Source organism: Denticeps clupeoides, chromosome 4 (genome assembly GCF_900700375.1).
Source record: "Denticeps clupeoides chromosome 4, fDenClu1.1, whole genome shotgun sequence".
Taxonomy (NCBI): domain Eukaryota; kingdom Metazoa; phylum Chordata; class Actinopteri; order Clupeiformes; family Denticipitidae; genus Denticeps; species Denticeps clupeoides.
Genome location: NC_041710.1, coordinates 15,496,947 through 15,521,843, shown reverse-complemented (window position 1 = coordinate 15,521,843; position 24,897 = coordinate 15,496,947). Strand labels below are relative to the sequence as shown.

At 43.2% G+C, this 24,897-nt stretch overlaps 3 protein-coding genes across 3 annotated transcripts in view; all 3 read left to right on the top strand.

Annotated features, from left to right (window-relative positions):
• Positions 1-8,886, top strand: part of LOC114787812 (laminin subunit alpha-3-like) — a 58,978-nt gene extending 50,092 nt beyond the window's left edge. The window contains exons 61-79 of the mRNA XM_028975690.1: positions 162-316; positions 426-588; positions 780-907; positions 1,075-1,219; positions 1,384-1,491; positions 1,694-1,836; positions 1,922-2,036; positions 2,137-2,277; positions 2,393-2,523; positions 2,796-2,933; positions 3,132-3,264; positions 5,829-5,962; positions 6,312-6,492; positions 6,905-7,060; positions 7,139-7,304; positions 7,390-7,514; positions 7,835-7,928; positions 8,000-8,119; positions 8,494-8,886. Of these exons, the coding sequence (XP_028831523.1) occupies positions 162-316; positions 426-588; positions 780-907; positions 1,075-1,219; positions 1,384-1,491; positions 1,694-1,836; positions 1,922-2,036; positions 2,137-2,277; positions 2,393-2,523; positions 2,796-2,933; positions 3,132-3,264; positions 5,829-5,962; positions 6,312-6,492; positions 6,905-7,060; positions 7,139-7,304; positions 7,390-7,514; positions 7,835-7,928; positions 8,000-8,119; positions 8,494-8,639 (2,622 nt within the window). The 3' untranslated portion in view covers positions 8,640-8,886. The remainder of the gene's footprint in view (positions 1-161; positions 317-425; positions 589-779; positions 908-1,074; positions 1,220-1,383; positions 1,492-1,693; positions 1,837-1,921; positions 2,037-2,136; positions 2,278-2,392; positions 2,524-2,795; positions 2,934-3,131; positions 3,265-5,828; positions 5,963-6,311; positions 6,493-6,904; positions 7,061-7,138; positions 7,305-7,389; positions 7,515-7,834; positions 7,929-7,999; positions 8,120-8,493) is intronic.
• A 792-nt stretch (positions 8,887-9,678) lies between these two features.
• LOC114788449 (tetratricopeptide repeat protein 39C-like) lies at positions 9,679-17,583 on the top strand. Its single transcript, XM_028977033.1, has 14 exons — positions 9,679-9,917; positions 11,942-11,990; positions 13,069-13,197; positions 13,518-13,632; positions 14,042-14,441; positions 15,329-15,497; positions 15,620-15,713; positions 15,807-15,914; positions 16,045-16,154; positions 16,247-16,370; positions 16,664-16,761; positions 16,868-16,972; positions 17,104-17,142; positions 17,236-17,583. The coding sequence occupies exons 1-14, from the start codon at positions 9,808-9,810 to the stop codon at positions 17,326-17,328; spliced, it is 1,743 nt and encodes a 580-aa protein (XP_028832866.1). The 5' UTR covers positions 9,679-9,807; the 3' UTR covers positions 17,329-17,583.
• Positions 17,584-19,763: 2,180 nt separating this feature from the next.
• Positions 19,764-24,710, top strand: LOC114788520 (E3 ubiquitin-protein ligase znrf2). Its single transcript, XM_028977174.1, has 5 exons — positions 19,764-20,483; positions 21,894-21,989; positions 22,113-22,218; positions 22,298-22,392; positions 23,408-24,710. Exons 1-4 carry the CDS (start codon positions 19,967-19,969, stop codon positions 22,353-22,355), a joined length of 777 nt encoding a protein of 258 aa, XP_028833007.1. The 5' UTR covers positions 19,764-19,966; the 3' UTR covers positions 22,356-22,392; positions 23,408-24,710.
• The last annotated feature ends 187 nt before the right edge of the window (positions 24,711-24,897 follow it).

Genomic DNA, 24,897 nt, shown 5'->3' with positions numbered 1-24,897 from the left:
TACGTTTTCATCATGACGAAATATGAATTCCAGGCTGTTTAAAACTGAAGCCGCATTTTATGATATTTATCTTGTAAAAATAACAATAATAGAAAATGGAAAAGCTTAATAAGTTACATAATCAAAAACTGACTCTTGACTCTTCTTTTTTTCATGGACAGGGCGCTGGGGACTACATTGGCATGGCTGTGATAAATGAAGACCTGTACATCTATACTGTGTACAAGTTGAGTGGACAACAGCACAATATAACAGTTCCTGCAATCTCCAGGTCAAAACCGGATCCTGCAATGTTTGACAGGGTGCAGCTTAAAAGGTTTTGTACAAAATTTTGGTTGTTCCATAATGCCATTAGAATACAGCCCAATATCTCAAATCTTTCCTATGCTGGTGTGGTATTTTAAATAAATTGGTTTATCATCTAGAATCTATCAAGACACTATGGTCATTGTCACAAGAATGATCAGCACAGACAAGCCTCGTCCTCCAGAAGTTACCAGCAGCGAGGGCGACCCGAGCAAACCAATTTTGAATTTTGATCCAAAGGACCTGGTTTTCTACGTGGGGGGCTACCCTGACAGCTTCACTGTAAGTGAGGAGTGAAATGCCTCGTTTGAAGTGATAATGTACAAGGTCAGAATAGTGTTGTCATCAAGGCACTGTGCACTGGGTAGCACCCAGGGAGAGTAATTTTACACAAAATACAGAACGCAGAATTTACTAAACCGGCTTAGTAACATGTTCCCGTCTTTTATTGTGTGTTTCTTTTTCTCTTTCAGCCACCTGATTTAATTAATTATCCAAAATACACTGGCTGCATTGAGCTCACCTCCATCAATCAGAGATTTGCCAGTCTGTACAACTTTAAGAACTACTCCAACATTAACAAAGAGCCGCCTTGCAAGAGGTAAGTATCGAGCCTGGAAAAAAAATGAGCTTTTACATTTGGTTTAGCTGCTGGTGACACATAGAGGATTCCATCTGCACTTTGATAATTATTAATTTCAACTTTAATTTTAAGTTTTTGGTTTTTGCTTTGTTTTTATTGTTGTGTCCAATTTTTCTTCCCTGCAGGTATTACCAGAAGGAAAAGGCTGAATACTTTGAGGGCACTGGCTATGCGAAGGTTAATGTTATACAGAAGGACACCACCCTAAAACTGGAGCAACAGATCCGCACTCCAGCTCAGAACGCTGCACTTATATTCCTAAGTGACGAGGTGTTTATTAATTTGACATTTTTAGAAAAGAATAAATGGACAAAAGCAATAATTACATTCCTGACTCAGTGATCAGGACTGCTGAATATCTTGGGGTGGAGGGTCAACTTTTACATATTTTTTATATTGTCTATATTAATTGTCTGTCCAATTATTCTTTGTAGACCTCATCGTACCACAGTTTAAACCTAGAGAACAGTACGTTTGTCCTTCGTACCAGAGAGAATGGAATCGAAGACGTGAAGAAGTCATCCCCAATTCAGAGGCCTGTGGTACGACCACCAATTGGTATCAATAGAATCAATGGTTAAAAACTCACAGAGAGAAGCACAACATTATTCTTATTATTTTCCATGTATTACATTAAATGTCATATTAATCTGGAAATATTGTTTTATGTATTAATATGTACAAAATGTATGTAAAAAAATCTATTTACTACAAAAAATATTGCATGGCCACCTATCCCTGTAGAACAGCGTCTTCCGGATCATCGAAAACAATGGAGCTCTGACTTACCTGATAGATGCCAACCAAACTTTTAAGGTCGACATTGGATCTGTCAAAAACCTTTCTCAATATTACATTGGTGGAGTGCCAACCTATTTACGAGAGAAGTATGTAAAATCATTTGAAGAGTTTTACAGTTAAAAAAATAATGCTGGCCTGAAACCAAGTTCATCCTTGTGTTTGACTCTGCAGATTTAACTTCTGGACTCAGCCACTGAAGGGTTGTGTGCTGGGTGTAAAAGTTCGTTACACTGAGACTCCCTACGCTTACAAAGTGGGGGTCGGAAGCGGTTGCCCTGCAAACATGGTATCCATTGTTCCTGAGAAATATGTTCCATACAGTCAGCTGGTACCTTGAATATATGAATATAAGTTATTATAAATTCTCAATATGCCCACTCTTGCAGACAATCAACAAGGCAGAATTTGCTTACAACTCCTCCCTGGATGGGGACTCCTCCGGGTTCGGTCTGGCTGGTGATTTTTCTGTCACACTGGGTTTCAGGACCAACCAGACCAATGGATTGTTGTTCCAGAACAGCCAGCAAGTCAGTTATCGCTTTCTGAATCAAAACATGGCAGACATCGCATTACAAATCAGCCAATTGTCAAATTTCTGCTCCTGAAAGATCTGCTTACTGGTTTGCTTTCTTTTTTCTCTAGGGTACAACAGTAGAGGTCAGCATCTTGAATGGTTACGTGATTCTCAGGTTCCAAGACCGCACACAGAGGTCTAAGAACAAGTACAACGATGGGAACTGGCATTACGTCTCAGTCAGCAGAAATGCTGCAAGGTAGAAGCTTAAATACACTCTGCTTAGTTATTGAAATCTAAAAGGCAATAAATATTATGAATGTAAAAAATCTGTCAGCCTGGGGCCAAGGATCACAATCTGAAAGAAGATGAGAGATTAGACAGATTTTTCCCCCTACATATATAATATTTTAAACATTGTTAACAACTGAAAAAGAACAGAACTGTGCACAGACAGATGCTGTTTTTTTAGTTGCAGGCATGTTCACTGCACAGGTTGTGACCTTTTCTGCCGGTTTGTTTGTAATCTAGCTTAAACCTCAATGTGGACGGGAAGGATGGTGGAGAATCGCAGCCAAGCACCACACCAGCTCCCCCCACTTCAGACCGCATCTTCTTGGGGAAGGGCATGTTCAAGGGCTGCATCTCCAAACTCTACCTGAGAAGAAGGTCAGATTACTAAAACTCTCTTGAACATTATGCCACTAAATAGCTCTACAAAAGATTAGAGCAAACATTGGTTGTAGTTAAAAGTTTTGCATTTAATGTGGTGGAGAGTATTGTTTTCAGTAAATGCATATTTTTATTTTGCACTCTTTTAACCTATCAGTTTCTGCGCTTTTGTGTCCATGTATCTGCGTTCTGCAGGGTCAATGACATTTTACAATTGGAGGACTTCAGTAGCTACAATGTTCTGGAGAACATACAGTTGGACACATGCTCATCTCACAGATCTCCTGAGAACATTATGGCCAGCCGCAATGCAACCTTCATCGCAAAGGTGGGAGTTTTGCACACATCGAGTGTGACCAAAGATTAGTTCAATAACTGTGTGCCTGCAGTTTAGGGTTTTACAGCCAATGGAATTTCTAGAAATAATGATGCCAAAATAGCAAGAATCTTTTTGGTGCAAAACTGCAAAGGTTTTGGTGCCTCATTAAACACGCCTACTACATTAATTAATGTATTGAGGTTCATAATTTTTTGTTTGACTGACTGTATTGTTGCTGGCCTAACCATTTTTATCCCTCTTCATATATTGCTTGTTGAACAACAGTGTGGCTGTCTGTCTCTCTGTGTTGGGAAGTTTTAAAAAAGCCTTTTGATGCCCTGCTCAGCTCAGTTCCATCTGTTCACATTGTGCTGTGCTGCTTTTGTTTTCAGAGATGAAGAGAAAACTGGCTGCTGGAGTAATGAGGGAACAGTTTCATGACTTCTTCCTTTTTGTTTTAAAGATATAAACAGGAAATGTAAAAGGAGACACTAAATGGCACTAACCAGTATTACTATTGTTTTTAGAATGTGTTTTTTGAAACACCATTGTAAATGTTTTATTAGTAATGCTTTACTTTACATGCATGCATGATAATGGGAAATGGTTGAAATTTTTTCTTAATGAAGTCACATGTTTACCCACATGCTCAAACACATATTAAAGGTCCCCTATTAAAAAAATTTCACGTTATGCAATTATATAACATTAATAGGAGTTCCCGTAACCTGTCTATGGTCCTGCAGTGGCTAAAAATGGCGATAGGTGTAAAGCATACTTTCAGAGAGCGGCAGTTGTCATAATGGGAAAGGTTACCTCCCCTTTTTCATGCTGTGTCCGCCAACCGTCATGGCTTGAAAACGTGGGAAGTATTGCAGTTGCTCGGTGATTGGGTGTTAAAATGAGCACAAATGTATTTTTCTAGTCATGTGAAACTCTGATGAACCAGTGAGATAATTATTATGAATTTAGTTTGGAATAACGCAGACATGACTTCCTGTTTGCGCCAAACAGGAAGTGTTGTTGACATCATTTCTGCGACTTCCCTCTCAACTTCTAAAGGCCGCTCAACCCACCTCTCGCCCTCTCATTTGCATTGAAAGGTACAGACACCAAAATGGCGCTTCCTGGGGAAGCGGAAAGAGACTTCAGATACAGTATAAGGGGACAACCAAGACCTATATAAAAGGGGGGGGGGGAAAATCATAATAGCGGACCTTTAATCCTTTAAACCTTTAATAAGCATGGTAATCTCCTTCAGTCACCTTCAGGTTGCTTGTCATTAATAAAACCCCATCAGAGAGCACATCTGTGTCAAAAATTAACTCAAGTCCCTGCCTGGAGACTTTCATACATCCACCACCTTTTCCATTCTACTCTGTACACCCATGCCTTCCCTTTTACTGTGTGCACACATGTGAGAGTGTATGTGCATGGTTACGTATTTTCTAATAAACCCTCTACACATACACACATTGAATAAAAATCCTTCATGCTGACTGAGTGGACTCACCTGCAGCTGCTCCTTTCTTTATCACCAAATATGAATATCAGTGAACTGCTCTGAACATCTACTGAACGTTTTGATGATTGCCAGAGGATTCTATTGTTTTTTTGTTTTTTTTTGGCAGACTGGATGAGCACACCCAAAAATTAAGCTATAAATTGTGTAAATTGCCTTGGTCAGAATCTGACTTTCCATTTCATGACAAATAAAACCTGGCTTAGTAGCCAAGTTAGGCATGTTTCATCCGTTCCATGCATGTGATTTAAATCATCTTACAATAGTTTGTCTTCCCTCAGAAACACATTATGAACATAACTCATGAACGTTTTAAGTACAATGCAATAGACTTTACTATTTACTACTCTTTAATATTTTAATACATTTTATTAACATGAAATACATGTTGTGTGTGTCCTACACACAGAGGGTTGCTGAATAAATAAAAGGTTAATAGCCCTCCCCTTCATGCACTCACTACACAAACTGTACAAAAATACAACTCTCCATCAATCTTTCAGAGAAATTTGGTCAGAATTAAGTTTTTGACCTGTTGAATCACATAATCTGAATGACACAAAAAATAAGAGGGAAGCTTCAGATTCATGGAGGCAGGGCTCAAATTCCACAAGACAAGTGAAAACCTGCCTGTCAGTGAAATGTATAAATCTGTTTTTACACGTAGGTGTATTTACCAAGCTGACATCATAGGCAGGCCCTTCCGCTTCTGCATTGTCTCACACTGACGTAGAGCACAAAGCATTCAAACACATCTGTGCATCTGGTTCACGCCCTCTGCATTGTGTGAAATGCATTGAGTGCACGTGATAATTCTGATAAATTACATGAATGGGGTCACTGGGAGTGTGTCAGTTTCTCAGGAGGATGCCACTCTCGCCCTCTGAACTTTTCTCCTTCCTCTTTCTCCTCGTGGTGAAACATTTTTGCGTCAGTGTCGTGTCACATGTGAGCTTCGGGTTTGAAGTCCGTGTGCCCAAGCTGCCTTATTTGGTCTTTGCTATCACAGGTCTAAATGAAGAACCAACACAGAGTGTCTGTGTTCTTACAGGGTCTTGAGGACGAGGTGGATGATACCACTGTCTCTGGATGCCCCGCACCTCCTCACGACAGGTTGTCCTATTTCTTTGGGGGTGTCACCAGTGGCCTTAGCTACTCAAAAACCTCAAAAGACATCCACAATAGGCAAGTGACGGTGTCCTCAGAGTACTCATCCTCCCATTTTATTCACAGCTCCCAAAACCTTTGACGTTTGAGCACAACATTCAAATTGTTTATCTAATTGTGTCCAAGTGATCAACCTGAAGCATTTTGAGATGAAGCATACAGATTTTACATTCACAAGAATGGGACACAGAGTGACCACGAAGCATTAAAACCTGTCTGAAAAGTAAACAATTCAGCAAAAACATAAAGCGCAGTAGCATGAGAGCCCACATTTGAAATGTATTCGCCACTACTTGTTTAATGAAGAAATCTTTTTCATGAAAGGTTATGAAGCTGTTTTTTCTTTTTCTGTTGCTTCTCTCCATAGACCACATTTCTCTCTGGATGTGAGGACCAGGTCAGCAGAGGGCCTGTTGTTCTATGCTGGTGCAGACCAGGAGAACAATCATCTGGCACTGTATCTGTCTAAAGGGAGGATCCGTCTGTCCGTCGGCCGGAGGAGAGAAATTTTCAACAGGGAGAAGTACAATGATGGCAAGTGGCACACGGTTAGTAAAATACAGGAGCAAAATAATATATGTTTTTTTAGGATGTCCCCATGTCCCAGTGGCAGACCCTGTGAACTTCTTCAATTATATAAGTGATAGTTTCATGTTTTCTGGTTCAAAGCCCACAGTGTCCCTGACACTCAAGAAATAACATTTGAATTTGAATTTAACCCTAAGGTTACTCACCTTGTAACTAAAATACTGTAGTGAAGTCCATCAGCTAAAAGTGAAGCAATGCTGCAAAAAAGGAACGTTTGACGTTTTCTATTGTGCAAATATGTGGTTGCATTTGTGCAATTAAAAAAGCCTAAGCAGCAGCTGTCAGCTGTATTTATTATTAATGAAGCCCTTTGTATTATGACAGCACAGCATGAGATAAGCCTTAAAATCCACTTTCATCCTGAACCTCCAGGTGGTGTTCAGCCTGGAGAAGAGGAAGTTCCGACTGGTGGTGGATGGAATTAGGGCACAGGATGGCATCTTCTACCCATCTGAGATCGCTTCTGTCCACCTGACCTCTCCCCTCTACCTGGGCAGCGCCCCAGCCCCGATTCACCAAGAGCTTAAGGTGATGGAGATGACATTCTTAAGGAACAGCGTGTAAATGCAATTCATAAATGGTGTGTTTGCAATGCTTGCATTTCAGTGGAAGAATCTGCCTAAGCACAACATGATTGGCTGCATCCGCAATTTCAAAATGAATGGCTTGACATTGGCTGATCCAACCACCAATCACGGTGTTGGTCCCTGCTTTGACGGACAGACAGACAGTGGGGCATATTTCTCAGGGAAAGGTGGCTATGCTGTCATTGGTGAGTGACGTGACCTTTGTTGTTATCTGCCCTGTATTGCATGAATTATTTATTGAATTCTTTAATTCACTGTAATTCTGTGTAGACAAGTCTTTCGTCGTGGGTTTGAGCTTTGAGCTGGTGTTTGAGTTTCGTCCCAGAAGTCTGACTGGGGTGCTTCTCCACGTTGGGGACCAGCATCACCTCAGTGTTTACATGCGAAGAGGAGAGGTACATCCTACCACAACCCCATGAGGCTTTGGGCAGAAATATGCATCCTAAATCATATTCACAATATTTTTCTGATTGTTTTTTTTTTACTGGTCGTTATGGATCACATGATCCATAATGTGATACATGTACTGCCAAATGCCGTAAATGTAAATGTAAGCACATGACTTGACTGATGGAGTAAACAAAGTGCATTAAAAATTTTAATTATGCAAAGACAGAGTGTCTCTGAACTCAAAATATATACTCAAATTAGTGACAATGTGAATGTTCAGTAAGATTTATTGCCCAGACCAACTGCAACCTGTATGCATCCGCAGGTGGTGTCAAAAGTGAGCAGTGGTGAGGTGGCATTCAGTGTCTCTGTCTGGCCTAAGCAGCCCCTGTGCGATGGGGCATTTCACAGAGTTGCAGGTAAGCTCTGGACCAAAAAACACCTCCTGTCTACACATTCTTCATGTCATACCTCCTCCCCCATCCCTTAGTGATCAAGCGGAATAACGTTGTGGAGATGCACGTGGACACTGAGGGCAATTACACCATCGGCCCAGCCTCCTCCACCACCACCTTGACCAAAGATCCTCTCTATGTGGGCGGAATTCCAGGTAGCTGCACCCTTTCTGATTACTGGCCACAAGTTGCCACTGAGCAGCTGAAAAGCCAAATGAAGTCAAACAATCCCAATCCAATCCTGCTATATAGTCACTGTAAGCAGTACAAAGACCATAATTTAGTATTAACATATCTTAGTCACTTCATAAATTAGATAACAATTAAATAAAGCAGACAGGTGTCCATTAACATTGTTAAAACATAAAAAAATTACAAGAGAATAAATTATTTTTATATGGTTTACTTTTTCTGTGATGTATGATTAGTACTGGGGAACCAAAAGAATATGTTTAAAAACACTGAATGAATGAAATATGTTTTTGATCATGTGATTTGGATTCATTTGGCTCCATTATCTTGCCCACAGATGCTCTGCAGCCTACAGCTCTGCCCGTCAGGACGTCTTTCACCGGCTGTATACAGAACATGCAGGTTAACGGGGAGCTGGTTGCTTTCGAGAAGCTGCAGACAGTGTTTGGCCCAGTGAACCTTAGAGAATGTCCCGCTGGCTGAAGACCCTCACCAGTCGCCCGCCAGTCACTTAACCAGCAGTATCTCTGTCCAGTGTGATAGAAGTGATGGAAAAACATGAGCTCCACGGGAGAAACAAGAGACCAGTTGTTTTTGGACGTTCCATATTTATTTTGTAATTAATTTACAGTTGTGTCCTTCTGAATATATTTTTCAATTTTGTAAAGAATTTTTCTTTTTTGGAAGATTAAACTATATGATCTTTTTTCAATTGTTGATTTTAACAAAATACACATTTTCTCTCTTTCTTTCTTATCTTTCTTATCAATTTACAAAAAAACATATTTTGTAAAAGCATCGGATTATAAAGACGCAAGAAATACAGAGCATCATTTGCTTTCAGTGCGCTGCTGCAGGTAGGTGGGGATATGAAAACCTTGTTGGGTTTGCAACCAGATATTGTTCCGATGGGAAAGGCATTAAACATGTCATGGATAAATAACACGCTTGTGTTCCAGCCCTCATACCTTCTGAATCTGCCCCACTCATTGTTAGGCTATTAAGTCACATCAGAGCCTAGTTCAGGTGGGGCAGGAGTGAAGAATCTTTGGCAGACGTTCCTCTAGGACCAGGGCTGGGAAATGCGGTTATATGTGTATGGCAGGCCGTGGTGGCCAAGTGGTTCATCAGAAGGGTGCTGGTTAAAAGCAGAGGACACATTTTGTTGTGTCACTGTGTGCTGTGTGGTGCCAAAGAAGTTAAGGAAGCAGCACCGTAATCAGAAGGTTGCCGGTTCGAATCCCGATCCGCCAAGGTGCCACTGAGCAAAGCACCGTCCCCACACACTGCTCACCAAGGGTGATGGCTAAAACCAGAGGACACATTTCATTGTGTGCACCGTATGCTGTTCTGCTGTGTATCACAATGACAAGGTGTCACGTCGTGTCACAAAGGTGAAAGGTCAACGTGGTCTGTGGAAAGAATGTGACCCTGGATAGAAATGGTAAAAAAAAAAACGAGATCCCAAGTGTGATGGTAGAGAGTCAGATTTAAAGGTCGCGGTTAGCGGGGACCCCCCGCGACGCGGGGCGGAGAGAAGCGGAAGTGCAGCGCGCCGCCGTCGCCGTCGCCGTGGCTGTGAGGAAGTGTCGCCAGCGTCGCCAGCGTCGCCAGCCGCGGGCCGGCGTGGCGTGTAGAGAAGCCGCGGACGATGGCCGGACCCGAGGCGCGGGGAGACGACGCGGAGCTGGCGCGGAGCGGGATAAACATGCTGCTCAACAACGGCTTCCGGGAGAGCGACGAGCTCTTTCGCAAATACAGGTGAGACGGGCTCGATTAAAGCGCTCCTGGTCGTGTTGGAACCCGAAAGTCGTCGTGTCGCGCTGTGACGGGCACTGTCGCCCGCCGCCACCTGTGGCTTCTGCGCCCGGCGTGCTGGTCACAACGTCGGGTGGACGGAAGAAGGCTCCCGACAGTCGTGTTGGACCACTGGGTCGCGACGAGGTCTTCCTCGTGTGCCGTGGTGGGGTCTGTGCAGACCGCTTGGCGTGACCCCGCGGTGACCCCGGCATGGAAGTGGCCCGTGTCAACACTGCCCAGTTTGCTCAGGAGGGATCTGAGGAAAATAACAAAGAGACAAGGGTGTCAACTCTCCACAGCGATCTGGACAAGCCTACGCAGCAGATTTTAATATCGTGTCATTATTCTAAAATTGATAATGTTAAGAAATTGCTATCCATTGTTGCTTTATACTCTGTGTGTGTGTGTGTGTGTGTGTGTGTGTTATGAGGCTGCCATTCGCATTAAAAACGTTTCCTTTAGAAAGCAGCTTCTGTTCAGCACGTGGGCTCGGTTAAATGAATGAATGAAGCGTTGTTGTGTGGAGATTGATCACAGCTCGGTCTGTGTGAAACGCGTGGAGAACAATGCGAAGATTGCATCAGGTTACATTTTATCTAGGCTATTTTCTCTCCCGTCTTTGGGTGTAATAAGGAGCCATCGGAGCTGGTAGTGCCGGTGAACCTTAATCGCGCACAAATGTTGAACTTACTTCATTTAAATAACAAACATGGTAGGATAGGATTTCTCTCCCTAGTCATGTGATTTCCATTTAAAGCGAAACTGAAGTGTTTGTCATTGTGAAACACTGCAGCACAGCACACGGTGACACAACGAAATGTGTCCCCTGCTTTTAACCATCACCCTTGGTGAGCAGTGGGCAGCCATGACAGGCGCCCGAGGAGCAGAGTGTGGGGACGGTGCTTTGCTCAGTGGCACCGTGGCGGATCGGGATTCGAACCGGCAACCTTCTGATTACGGTCCGCCTTCTTACTGCACATCGTCATAATAACATAATGCCAGAGGTGATGATCTCTACGTAACACTTAAAACACATTTTAATGTGTAAGTATGTAAAGTGGAGGTTTTTACCAGATGATTGTAATGATGCGTTACACCAGACAGAAGGAATCTGTAAGACGTATTATAATGCTCATGATGTTGAAGGTGAATGGTCGTAGTCGACATGTTGTAGCAGCATGTCACCCAGGCGCAAGTGAGAGGGTCCTGTCTTTTTGCCTTTTTGTTCACCGATGCACTAATCTTCACCAGTAGTGACGTACCGCATGGACATCGGCCTGATTGACGTCTTCAGATGATTCAGCCGCTGCCCCGGCTCCCGGAGGTCCTGCTGAATGTCACTGTGCTGGTTAACTGCGAGGGGGGGGGGCAGCACTAAGCGCGAGTGAGTCATGTGAATGCAGGCAGATAGGCGAGCTGACACCCCCGTCACCCTAAATTTAGCATCGCTTGTGTGTAGTTGTCGTGGTTTCTCTCTACCTTCGACTAGCGGTCTGAATGGAGAAAAGTGACCGTTCCTCTGTTCATTTCATGATAAAAAGGATTATATCTTCACTTGTTTGAATATCGTGAATGCTGTAGTGTGTGTATATATGGATTGAATTAATTAAATAATTAGATTGTTTGTTTGTAGTTTGCTTAATAATCTACATTCCAAAGACTTCTCATTATATGCATAGGCCTAATGACAATACGATTCCTGCCCTATTTGCAAAAACACAGTTTTGTCATGTTCTTCCAGTGTCACGTGACTTTTTTTTTTTTTTTTTAGGCATTCTTTCTGTATTAAAGATCCAGTCTAAATATTGATTTACATTTTTACATATGTTCTCGCTGAATGGACGTGGCGACAGCACAATAAACCATAAAATAATTTGCCCCACGAATTCTTGGTGGTTTACTTTTCTGATTGACCTGATTTGTTCATTGGCATGGCTTAAAAAATGCATCCCGTGATAAAAAAAACCCATTCTGATTCCCTGCAGGAACCACAGTCCCTTGATGAGTTTTGGCGCGAGCTTCGTCAGTTTTCTGGTGAGTAAAATGTCGCTTTGACAAACTGCTCTTGAGGGACATAGTCTTTGAAGATGATTCATAACCCCCATGAGTGGAATGGTTCGCATGGTTCATTATCAGCCTTTTTTATAAAAGCAATTTAATTACCTGTTATTAACTTTGACTCATGTGCTGTTTGACTGTCGTGAATCATTATTTTGAAATAAGTGAGTGTCAAACGTCTTGTACAGTATTGTGTTTCATTATTTCAAAGTTTTTATTGTATGCCTCATAGTAATGTGTACATCAGTGACTGTAGGTTTGACCTTAACAGTGCTGCAGTCACCAGTACCTTCATGTTGAATAAAGCTCCTCATTGTTTCCAGCCACACCAGCCTTATGGTTTAACGTAACAGGCGTATATTTTTGGGCAGGGCCATTTCTAATCATGGTGACTCAGAGAGGCGTGTTACTGGGTGGTAGTAGCCTAGTGGGTAACGCACTCGTCTATGAACCAGAAGACCCAGGTTCAAATCCCACTTTACTGCCATTGTGTCCCTGAGCAAGACACTTAACCCTAAGTTGCTCCAGGGGGACTGTCCCTGTAACTACTGATTGTAAGTCGCTCTGGATAAGGGCGTCTGATAAATACTGTAAATGTTACTGAACCTGAGCCCATAGGGAGGGAAATCAACAGGGGACGAGGGCTGTCCCGCTGTCTGCCTCTTGCTGTTGACCCAGATGTTGTAGAGCTGATGAATTATAGAAGCCTCCTCCGGCTGCTGTGAAATCCCTTTATTCCCTTGCAGTAGAGTGTTGCCAGCATTTTTATGTCATATGAAATTCAGATGTTTCTGAAATATTTTATCTCTGGATTCTAACAACATATAATTACATGTTCATTAAATCTGTCGTCTTCAGTAGAGACACCAACTTATTTCTGAGTATAACTTGTTGCAGCCTGCATTTTGTCAAAATTCCCATTCTATTCCCTAACCATATAACCGTAAACCTCAAAAATATATTTCATTGTGAGAGGGAAAGGATGTTTTTCTGCTGCAGCTGTAAATATGTTTCAGTTAGAAATGTTGAGAATAAGCCAGCCGGTGCTTTACAGAATGCCATGATGACCTTTGAGGAAGAGAAGATGCAGGTGGCATGGGACGATCTCCGTGCTACCGAAAAGCTGTGCGAGAGCGACGGCACGGGTGTCATCGAGACCATCAAAAACAAGATCAAGAAGAGTGTGAGTTTCATTTCAAAAGGATCAGGAGTCTCATCATAATTAGACCAAACCCTTCTGAGGACATGAGACAATTTAATGATCTTAATTAGAACACAGTGAGCTCCACACATGGAAGACCCCCTGCCACGTGTTTTTATTGCATCCACACCTTAATGAGGAGAGGTTGTCTAATAAGGAAGATCATGCAGGATCTAGGAAGGGGTTGAAAACCTCGAGAGTATAACTAGTTAAAGGGGCAACATGTAAGATAAATGTATGGAATAAGGTTATCAGTTGTAAAAACCACATTACGTGTGTCTTTGTGTGCTTGCATGATGCAGACAGACTCCCAGCAGTCAGAGTTTGCCCTGATGGAACGTCTGCAGAGGCAGATTATTCTGGCAGATTGTCAGGTCTACCTTGCTGTTCTTTCCTTCATCAAACAGGAACTGTCTGGTGAGTGTTGATGCATTAATGAAATAATCCTGCTATTTTTAATGTCTTGAGTATTGAAAATAATTCCAAAAACTGAATTGCAATGAATAACTGCTAGTACTGTTAGTAACGCCGATTTCATCATAATTTCAAATTATATCTGTCTTTTGTGTCATTATTACGTGAACAATGTTTGGGGTCAGAAATGTAGTCTAATACACAAAATACTCACAATTTCTAAAAATTAAAATGTAATTTTAGAAATTGTGACCATTTTGTGTTGCACATTTTACTTTGTAGGGAAATCTGCCACTTCATTTTAGTAGCTGTTGCCAGCTGTATGCAGAATGGTACCAATAAAGAGTTTAGAGATGTGTTTTAGTGATTGTACCAGTGATTGGAAATTTACTTTCACTCTCATTCTCCCCAGCATACATCAAAGGTGGCTGGATCCTTCGCAAAGCCTGGAAGATATACAACAAGTGCCACAGTGACATCAGTCAGCTGCAGGAGAACTTTGAGAAAAAAAACTCCAACCAGCAGGGGACACCACGCTCCTCCCACACCACCTCTTCCTCATCTGACCAGTCCAACCACAACCAGGAGGTGAACTCACTTCCAAAAGAAGGCAGACTGAGCGTGGAAACTCTGGCTCGGCTGAAGGGTTCCGTCAGTTTTGGCTACGGTCTCTTCCACCTCTGCATCTCCATGGTGCCTCCACATCTTCTGAAGATCATAAACCTGCTGGGCTTCCCTGGCGACCGTCAGCAGGGCCTGTCCTCACTCACGTATGCGAGCGAAAGTAAGGATATGAAGGCCCCTCTTGCTACGTGAGTAGGTGTGAAGAAGCTCCTTGATAAGGGAGCAGTACAAAACCATCTTTCTTTTTTTTTTTTTAAGGGCCTGATCTCTAAATCAAGATATAGGGGAAGTCACAACAGCTGAAGCGCAGGACACAGTTTATAAATTCATAATTATAAGATAAATGTCTAACTCTGCAACACTTGAAACACTAATTTAATTGACAAGAGCCAATTACAAACATCCCTTTTACAAAGGTAGCATTAAATGTCAGCATGAAAATCATTTTTATAAGAATGTATTTATAAATAACTCAAACACCCTTATAACCATGTAGCTGAAAAAGAATTTCATGTGTCTGGCAGTATAAAACATAATGAGCAGATTCTTGTCTTTTTGCCCCAGGCTGAGTTTTAATGCTAAGCTCAGTCTTTGAGGAAATGGATTGCGTGTGTGAATTCTGCCCACGTTCTCTGGATCCTTTTTATACCATCTTATTCCCTTCCTATTGCTGACGAACTGCATTTTATTTATGTACCCTGCACAGAGGGCAGTGACTAATATTAGAGCTAATTTGTGTCTACATGGGTACACAACCGCTTCTGTTACATACGTACTGAGATTGTGTGAATTTACATCACTTCATTTAGGTGTATCTTTATCAGGCTTTGCAATATTGCATTTTTCATAAATAATTTTTTTTATAAAATAAATAGAGGGTATTATAAATAATAGAGGGATGAGTGCAAAAATAAGGAAGGGGACAAGCCCTTAATTATACAAGTTCCATGCCATGTAATGTGTTGTCAGCATACTTTTATCCGTAAGCATGATTCCGCCACTGCACGTATGCACCTGTACTGTTTCTGTACTGTACGCTGTCTGGCCCGCCCTGACTGCTGTATTCACGCTGCAGGCTGGCTCTCTTGTGGTACCACACGGTAGTGCAGCCCTTCTTTGCTTTAGATGGTACAGACACGCAGGCAGGGCTGGCGGAAGCCAAAGCGATACTGCACAGAAAGGAGGAGGTCTACCCCAACTCCTCCCTCTTCATGTTCTTCAAAGGCCGCGTGCAGCGTCTTGAGGTATGTGCTTCCGCACTGCACTTTTATGTATATACATCATAGCCAGTATCGGATACATTCAAACAGCAAAAACGGTGGAGATGATTTCAGATGTGGGATGTTCTTGATTCCTCTTTTGACAGTGCCAAATCAGTAGTGCCTTGACATGTTTCAACAATGCCTTGGAGCTGGCCTCAGAGCAGAGGGAGATTCAGCATGTGTGTCTGTATGAAATCGGTAGGTATCTCTAGAATGCCCCATCATGGCCGCTGGATGCACGGGAAATTTTCGGGTGTGTTAAGCGCTGTTTTGGAACTGTTTCCCTTTCAGGGTGGTGCAGCATGATTGAGCTGAGCTTCACAGATGCATATCAAGCCTTTGACCGTCTGAGTTTAGAATCACGGTGGTCGCAATGCTATTATGCCTATCTGACTGGAGGTACAAACCACAATGCCATTGCACCAAAGAAATATACAAAATGACAATGACCAATCAGTTAGCTGTAGAACCAAATATGAACTCCAAGGTTGCCTGGTTTGTTTCTTTCATGTTCTTTTTGTATCTGTAGTGTGCCAGGGTGCTGCTGGGGATCTGGAAGGGGCCAACAAGGTATTCAGGGATGTCCAGAGACTTTTCAGGAGGAAGAACAATCAGATCGAACAGTTCTCCATGAGGAGGGTGGGCATAGAAGAGTCTGTTTTAGCACATTATCAAACAACATTTATCTCAAGCCGTTTTCTCAAGAATGTAGTTAATAATTTGTGTTATAGGCTGAGCACCTGGTGACTCTGCCCCCCACCAGAGAGCTGTGTGTTCTGGGTGTGATTGAGGTGTTGTACCTGTGGAAGGCTCTTGCCAATTGTTCCACCTCCAAACTCCAGCTCATGAGCCAAGGTGTCCAGTCACAATATGTGTATATCTACCATCTCACAAATATATATTTTATGTATATACAGACACACACACACACATATATAGATTGCTTATTTGTACATTGAACTTTTATATTATACAGTCGACATAGTGCTATCATTTTCTGATCGTACTGTCCACTTCCTGCCGTGACAATGTAAATTTCCCTCTTGTGGGACTAATAAAGGATCATTATCTTATCACATCTTAAATCACAAAATATTACTAATGTGCAGTGTCTTAGTAGCTGTTCATTACAACCATTTTCTCCACAGCTCTTCAGGGAATGGATGATGCGCCATTTGCTGGTCTGAAGAATCTTCTTCTTGGTGCCATTCACAAATGCTTGGGAAGCACAAACAGTGCAGTCCAGGTAAACAGAAGAAAAATGAGATAAAGTGGGTTTTATTGAACACAACCAAAGTGGGTTATATTTTCACTGAACACAACCAAAGTCCTCACGACGTCTGCTCCTGCAGTGTTTCCATCTGGCTGCTAGAAACGAGGAGGGCCTTCAGAGTAACTCCTACGTGCAGCCGTACTCCTGCTATGAACTGGGCTGCGTCTTATTGGAAAACCCAGAGGTGAGTGGCTGTGCGTGCAAGTGTGTGTGTGTGTGTGTGTGTGTGTGTGTGTGTGTGTGTGTGTGTGTGTGTTTTTAATGTTTGCTAATGATAAGGCTGGTGACTTCCCAAGCTCTCTTTCTGTCACACAGTCTACTGCAAAGGGCAGAACACTGTTACTGCAGGCCAAGGTAATGTTCTGTTTGTGCAAAACATATTTTTTCTTCTTCTTACAATTATTTTTTTATTGCATCACATATAGATTTTATGTATTGTGTATGCAGGAGGATTATGCCGGCTATGACTTTGAAAATAGGCTCCATGTGCGCATCCACTCAGCTCTGGCTACATTAAAGGAAGAGGCCTCGCAGCAGTGACCTGTCTTGCACCAACCAGTCACAGCTCAACTATTTGACAGAGTGTCATGCACTAAATGGAGTCAGTTGGTGGATTGACCAGGCACCTTTCACGTCTGCTCCATTAATATTCTTTTACCTGGCAGGGCAATCAGGAGGGAGCCCGGATAAGCCCAGAAATGCACTGTTTTGATGGAGCTTTTAATTTATATGTGCCCCTTGTCACTTTATTATGGCATTTTTAATTATAATTAAAAATAACAAATGTTCAACAAACCAATGTTCTTTAGCAGCTCTGTTTTTACTCACAAGGAAATTAGAGCACGCTGATGCTGAATTAGTTTGATTTTACTGACTGGAAACACATTTGGGGGTTTACCTGTGTCTGTATATGTTTTTGTTTAACCCTCCTGTGCACCATTCACATGATACCACTGTTAAGTCTGCTGCAAATGAGCGGGCAACGTCATACACATGGCTCATCCAATCACTGTTTTAACATGCTTATCTCAGCTTTTTGCAGCCTAGATCTGTCTAGTCTGATGGAGTAACACAAGAAAGGTTTTCAAGACAAAAGCAATAAATGCTTAATAATACTTTATAATATAGTACTTAAATACTCTAATTGTCTAATGGCATTGCTTGTGTAATTTTACTAATTATATGTCGAAACTGATCATTTAAATCTCTGTTGCTCAGAAATGTGGTACCACAGACTAAACAATATTAAGAACCAATAGGCAATGTTTGTTTTATGTATTTGTAAGGTTTTCTTGTAATAAAATAGGGGGGGGGTGTATTTTAAGAAAAAAAAAGTTCTGTGTGGGTTTTCTTTTCTTTGTGCCCACTAAATGTCACATTCAAATACAGTGCCAAAAACTGAGCTTTTGATATCTTTTATTTATTTACTCTGAGACGTCATTTAATGAAACATAGTCTATTCAATGTCAACTGCCACATGAATGTTGTGGAGTGATCATAGAAAAGTTTAACAGGTCCAGGCAATTCACAGTGACAAGATCCACCGCTGCACAGCACACAGTGCACACAGTGAAGTGTGGTCTCTGCATTTCGCCCATCACCTGGGGAGCAGTGTGTGGGGACGGTACAAACCGGCAGCCTTCCCATTATGGGTCCACTTCCTTACAGGCCACTGCTCCCCCTACACACAGTATGACTTGACAATGGACATCACTTCATTTCAACAATACAGCCTTTCTCCAGAACCCATGTCTCCTGCCAGTTTGCCTCTTCAAAGGGCGTCCAAGGTCGAATTAACTTGAGACAGTGATTAATTGAGACGAGCCATGTTGCATATCTTTGCTGAGCAGCTGTTTCCACTATGCCTCCTGTTGCACAATGACTATATTTATGACATCTATTATTAAGAATGCCCTACATGATATTGACTTCATCCTGGTCAGATCAAAACAACCAGAAAGAATATCAGCAATGACTGGTTGGGGTTTCAGAAGCTACCACTTTTTTTAAGAAGCTACTAAAATTCAAAGATTGGCACACAATTATTTTCAGATATCTTGCCTCATTTTGTATTCAATTGCTGTTCTACATCTGTTTTAGGATGTTATGAGAGTGTATGACAATCATAATGAAATATAATCAATAAGTTAAAATAGATATACACAACTGTTCTAATGTTAAACTCATTTAGAAATTAGATCAAATTGTTTGGTTCATTAAAAAAACATCGAATGGGTCAAAACCAGACATTGTTCATGTTGTTAATGACTCTGGCAACTGGAAATGGAGGCTAATAATGGAACATCTACATGCCTGCAGAGAGGAACTTTACCAGTAACAAATAGTCTTGAGTTCCAATGGAATGCTGCTGTGTTCAGTCTGTCACTTTGTAATGTTTATTTGATTGTTAGAGAACTCATTGGCAATGACCTTAGTAGAGATGAAAACGGATGCACTGATAAAATAAGAAATAAAACGGGCCAAATTCACACTGGTACAGTATTTAGTGCAAAACAATGAATTCTTTCTACATTTAACAACAGCAGCGTGCTTATACACAAACATTACAGGAATAACAATGAAAACGTACATAATCAATATCTATCCGCATTTATTAAATGACTTATTAAGCCGAATGACTTTACATTTTGTATTGCTTTATATGGTTATTAAAGGGTTTCCGTCTGGTGGGAATACATTTTACAGCATTTTACAGCATAGACTATCTGAGTTTATGTGTAAATATTGCTATCTGTTAATGCTTTAATCACCTAGATTTTGACGTGCGCGGTTTTCTAAAATTTCCTGTGAGTTTCCCGCAACACACGGGAAGAGGCTTGTTTCGATCTCCTTCCCGGGAAAAACTCCTTCCCGGGAGATCTTCGGCAGTGACGTCCCACGTTCAAAAAAAAAAAAAAAAAAAAAAAAAAACATTCGGCGTCTGCGATTGGACGAGACAGTGCGTGACGTCACCGCCCCCCTCTTCCGCCACTGCGGGCAGGCGAGAGGACGCGACACACGAAAAATCTGGAGAAGAAGGAAGATGAGACCGAGTCTTACTGTAACAAAAGCGTAACGCCGCGTATCGTTTATTGGCGAATTTGGTTTTTAAAAAAGTCGCATTAGACACGAAGGGCGGGCAGGCAGGCAGCATTAAACGCACATACCGCAGTGCGAGATGGGGACGAGATCCAGCCGCTTGCAGGAGCAGACGGCGCCGTCGGCGTTCGAAAAGGACGCCTTCAAACGCGGCTCCTGCCGGCAGATGCGCAGCGCCAGGCCCACCAGCCTCATGGTTGATTTCTCCGGCAGTTTCGACCACGACTCCGAGGCGAACCGCAGCCGCTCCGAGGAGGGAAGCGACTCGGACACCGGACCGCAAGCCAGCGCCGACGGAAGCCCGTCCGACCGCCACATCTCCCCGCCGCTCACCGGCCAAAACACGCCGGCGGAGGAGCTCGCCGGCGGCCGCGACGACGGGGACGGCGGCCCCGCCGCTCCCGTCAACGGCGACCGCTTATCCGCAGAGGAACCGGGCCGCGTCCCTCACCGCACTCTCTCCGACCGCCTGCCCGGGGGAAGTCGACACGCTCCCGGCCGCGGCGTCACTGCGAGGTCGACACGGGCGCGGGGCGCCCATCCTCGGCCGGTGTCGGAAGCGTATATCGGCCTGTGCAGAATCAGCCGGACTGGCTGTAAGTGTCCCTCGCGTCGCGCGTTTGTGGTCCGAACCGCCGCAGTGGCGTTAACGTCACCGCGTCCCCGTCCCCCCGATGCGTTATAACGCTTCTTAACTAACGACGTGCAGCTCAGGGCACGTTGCGGGTTTAGCTCAAGGTGCTTTACACGCAAAAATGACCTAAATGAATAAGGCGAGTTTGTCTGTAATGATAACTAAGCTCTCGCACGCGTTTCCGCTGCTGGTTCCGAATTCTTCACAGAATCACGCGGTTAGCATGTCGCGTGGATCAAACGGCGGGTTTTAATCCGGACTGCACGTCGCGCCGTTCTGTAGAAGATGTGAAAAGGCCCGGGGCTCGTACCCCCCCCGGAGCTCGTACCCCCGGGGCTCGTACCCCCGGGGCTCGTACCCCGCTTGCAGAGCATGTTTCCAGGGTCCCTGGCCAGGTGTGTGTGTGCATTTGAGGGCGCAGCTGCATGTCCAGGTGCGGCGGGGTTTGTTGGGGGTTCTGTGCGGTTTGTGCTCCGCATTATTCCGGGCGTGTTGGGGATTTCTCTCGGCTGGTCTGAGTCCAGCCAGAACCGGGCGGTGCGGCCGAGGGTATGACCCCCCCCCCGGGGGCCTTGGTCCCTGCTGCGCCTGACGTAGTGATGGTTGGAAAACTAATAATGGGGCAGCCGACCAGAGGTCAGCCTGAGGACTGTTTTGGATGAACAAAGAGCCCCTTTCTCATTATATTTTTTTTCTTTGTAAACGGCCTGTTTGCATGACTTCTGAATAGATGCTCTTTTGCATCTGGTTTAATTTCCTTAATTATTATTTATGTTATGTATTCTTCTTAGATTTGGCATTAACTTTGTTTTCTTGACATCATAAAGTAGCTTATATGCTTTATTAGTCTAAAGTTTGGACACACTCACTCGTTTTTTTTTTGTTTTTTTTTTTACATATAGAAGACACGGGCCCATGAAAAACATTGTGTGAAGTTATGTAGTAAGAAGGAATATTTGAGTCTCTCCGAAGCAGGGAGCATTTGCTGCGATGGCAGCATTTCACCATCTTGGCTTCTCTCCACCATCTTAATTTAGACAACAGAGATGGTTTCCAACAGTCCTGAATGCCTCTGCTTTTAAATCGTCATGTTAATAAGCAGCTCATGACACGACTTTTGATTATGACAGGAAACAAAGCAGTCATGAATGTTAAAAAAGGCGACTCTGGGGGGGGGGGGGGGGGGAATAAACATTCTATCTTCTGCTGCAAAAGAACACGGAATGTTTCTTGCATGGGATTCTTCAGAACCGCCTCCACCTTAGTCACCATAATCGCCACAGAGTAGGATTGTCCAAACTTTTGACTCTGTGTGTGTGTATATATATATTTTTATGAATACCTTTTTTTTTGTTGTTGTTTTTTTTTAAAGCTATGCGCTGCCCATTCTGTTTGAAGATGTTCCCCAACACCAGAATTGAAGAGCATCTTTTGAGCTGCCTCACCTCCCCTCCTCTTCCTTACAACGGTAAGTCCTAGACCCTGCATCTTCAGATCCTGCATGCCTATAGCCCATTAATTAGTCGTTCTCTCCAGCCGATTAATACCTGGGTCGTTTCCAGCTTTAAGATGTGGTCTGTTCTCTTTGCAGCGGATGTGCTGGCTAAAGACATTGGCGAATGCTCCATCTGCCTAGAAGACCTTATGCAAGGAGAGACCATTGCACGTCTGGCCTGCCTGTGCGTCTACCACAAGAGGTAATACCGCCCCAGTGGCCCCACTGTAGCGGCCGGGCCTGCTGAACAGAGGCTTCATGTGGTGTTTCTCTACTTCTAGCTGTATTGACTCCTGGTCCAAGGTGAAGCCTTGCTGTCCTGAGCATCCTTTTGATTGACTCCAGTGTTGCTGGCTCTCATGGGCATCTGACTCAGGTGAGACTATCGAATTAATACTTTCTTCATTTTCCTTTGTTGTTGTACAGTGTTCAAAAGTGAGGTGTGTGTTGGGTTGGCTGTGTGTAGGTTCTGCAGTCTACTTTACCCCCAGGTAAACGCTGATCAGCCGTAATATTATGATATTGACATATTGACTAGGTCGTGATCTATTCTTCTGTACCTCTGAAGGTCTGACACCAAGCAGACAGTAGCAGATGTAAGTTGTGAGATTGTGCCCCATGGGTCAGATTTTTAATGTTTTTCCCTCTTCGTTCATCAGACCACTTCTACTGCTTTTGGCCATGGATTCACATGAGCAGCTTGACCTGTCTGTTGCTAAGCAGCACACTGTGCTCCAGTCCATGTTCATGTATCTATCCTTGAAGCGGAAATTCACGGCTGTGCTGTGAATTTCGATAAGTATGTGAGCATGAATTGCCACTCTGCTTTAGAGGAGGATGGTTCTGAGTAAAAATGGGATGCACTTAGCAATACAGATCTATGCCGAAATATTTATCACTAAGAAGCACATTCATCTCTGATCCGCGTGATGCACATATGTCACTAGTGTGGTGTGTCCTCTCAGCTGCTCCTGTGGCCTGGTTCATTCATGGTGTGAGTTCATTGGACCTGGGGAGATGCCGCTCTTCTAATGGCCTTCCTGTAATCAGCCTTCTGGTTGAATGTCTCAGTGGTCCCTGCATCTTTTTCTCAAATCATGTTCTTAAGCATGTTTGCCTGCCTACATTATCTATTCACTGATTACGAAACATTTCTGAACTAAAGATTAAATCACCCCCTTAAAGGGACAGTCTGGTGGATAAATAGACATGCAGGTTTTCATGGGTCTTTTAGACAGGCAGTAATGTTGCTAATTGCAGTAGAAATGTTTCTTCTTCAATGCTGTCCCTTTAAGAGGGTTAGGTTGTCTCAAGTTCACCCTGTTCCTATTCAGCAGACAGGAAAGGAGAGTGGTCCTCATAATTCCATCCTTTTTTCTGCCCTTCTTTAGGTGAATGAACCCCTGGCCAGAGACGGAAAAGAAAATGAAATGGCAGCAACAAATGTGCAAAATTTAAGACAACACTTCAAAGCCTCAACTTTCTTTTGGCTCCACTGTAGACCCCCGGTTGCTGTCTGTTCCTGAGTCGGAGACCTCCGCTCGGCTCCCTCTCCGACGCTTGTACTGTAGCAGTGGACTTGAAGCGAAATGCAAGGCCTCCAAACATAAGCTTATCCAACCAGTAGACACATTTTAAAACCAGTTAGCATAAAGAGTCAAGCTGTGGATCTGGTTGAGTTTGAGCGAGGGCAAGTTCCCTCACAGTTCAGGATTTGTTTTTAATTTTTTCTGTTTGTCACTGGGTTTCCTGTGTGAGGGTTGGTGATCTTGTGCATCGATTTTAAAAAAAATCTGCTAGCCCTACACTGTCTGGATGAGCATTTTAGTGCACGTTCCACCGGCCCTGAAACGTATGTGCAGGTTGCACAGGGCTGTCCTGAGAGCAGGATGCCTGGACGCCGTGTGCTGTTTTGGTGAAGAGTGGGGGTTGTTACATGAGTGCATTAGTGTGCATCTGTCATTAGTTTTTTAAGCTTGCAAATTTGACATGCCAGGTTAAAGTTGATTTTTTTTCTGTCAGTGCTGGACATAGTTACCGGAACACGGTGGCATGTTGGACTGCTTCGCTGGGCATTTCTGGTCCCCATGGTGCAAATCTTCAGGCGATCTGCATGGTCCGAAGTGTCCGAACCACGTTCAGAGAATTGCTTTGTCTGGGTTTTGGCAACTGAGGGGTGGGTTGGTATTTTGCAGCGGTGATGACTGGGGCGTGGCAATTCCCTTATGACTCAAGGCTGCTGTGGTTCCATGTCTGCGGGATAAGACACGTCTGACTCGGCTGTATGATCCATGGCATTTTCATAGGGAACTGATGCCTGTATTCTGGAGAGGGGGAAGGGTGTGGTTTGGATTCCCAGCCTTCCCACCTCTATTCTTCTGTGCATTGTGGAACCACAGCCCTTTTGCAATGGCAGTTAAAGTTTTTTTTATTCTATGTAGTTAGTGATCTTGAAATTTTATGCTGCAATGAAATTAGTATTATTAATTCTTACTCTTACTGTTATCACTATATTGTTAATATTATTCATTTATCAATTTCTTCGCCTCACCTGCAGTGTAGTCTGCTGTTCTTTCAGAGGTGCTACGTACACCCTTTAAATCGAGGGTCGCCCTGTGCATGTTGCCATTTGCTAGTTCCATTCTTTCGCAAAAGTAAAAAAAAAAAAAATGCAGTGTATGTGTGAGGGATAAAGAAAGTAAGTAACCAATATTGGTTACACTTTTTTTATTATTTATTTTTATTTGTGGTGAATATGTTGTGTGGAGGCTATCGGTGAAAATGTGGACTGGGAGGTCATTTTTGTTCCTTTTTCTGAAAGCAATGTGGTGCAATAGCTTGTTGTTTCTTTGCTAACTCCAACCCCCTCCCCTTAATAAGT

Bases quoted from the DNA above. Each gene is read 5' to 3' on its own strand.
- LOC114788449 (XM_028977033.1), top strand. From the start codon at position 9,808: ATGGCCGGACCCGAGGCGCGGGGAGACGACGCGGAGCTGGCGCGGAGC. The intron at 16,155-16,246 runs GTGGGCATAGAA...TTTGTGTTATAG, and splicing joins AACAGTTCTCCATGAGGAGG to GCTGAGCACCTGGTGACTCT. The intron at 16,762-16,867 runs GTAAACAGAAGA...CTGCTCCTGCAG, and splicing joins GCACAAACAGTGCAGTCCAG to TGTTTCCATCTGGCTGCTAG.
- LOC114788520 (XM_028977174.1), top strand. From the start codon at position 19,967: ATGGGGACGAGATCCAGCCGCTTGCAGGAGCAGACGGCGCCGTCGGCG. The intron at 20,484-21,893 runs GTAAGTGTCCCT...TTTTTTTTAAAG, and splicing joins CAGAATCAGCCGGACTGGCT to CTATGCGCTGCCCATTCTGT. The intron at 22,219-22,297 runs GTAATACCGCCC...CTCTACTTCTAG, and splicing joins CTGTGCGTCTACCACAAGAG to CTGTATTGACTCCTGGTCCA.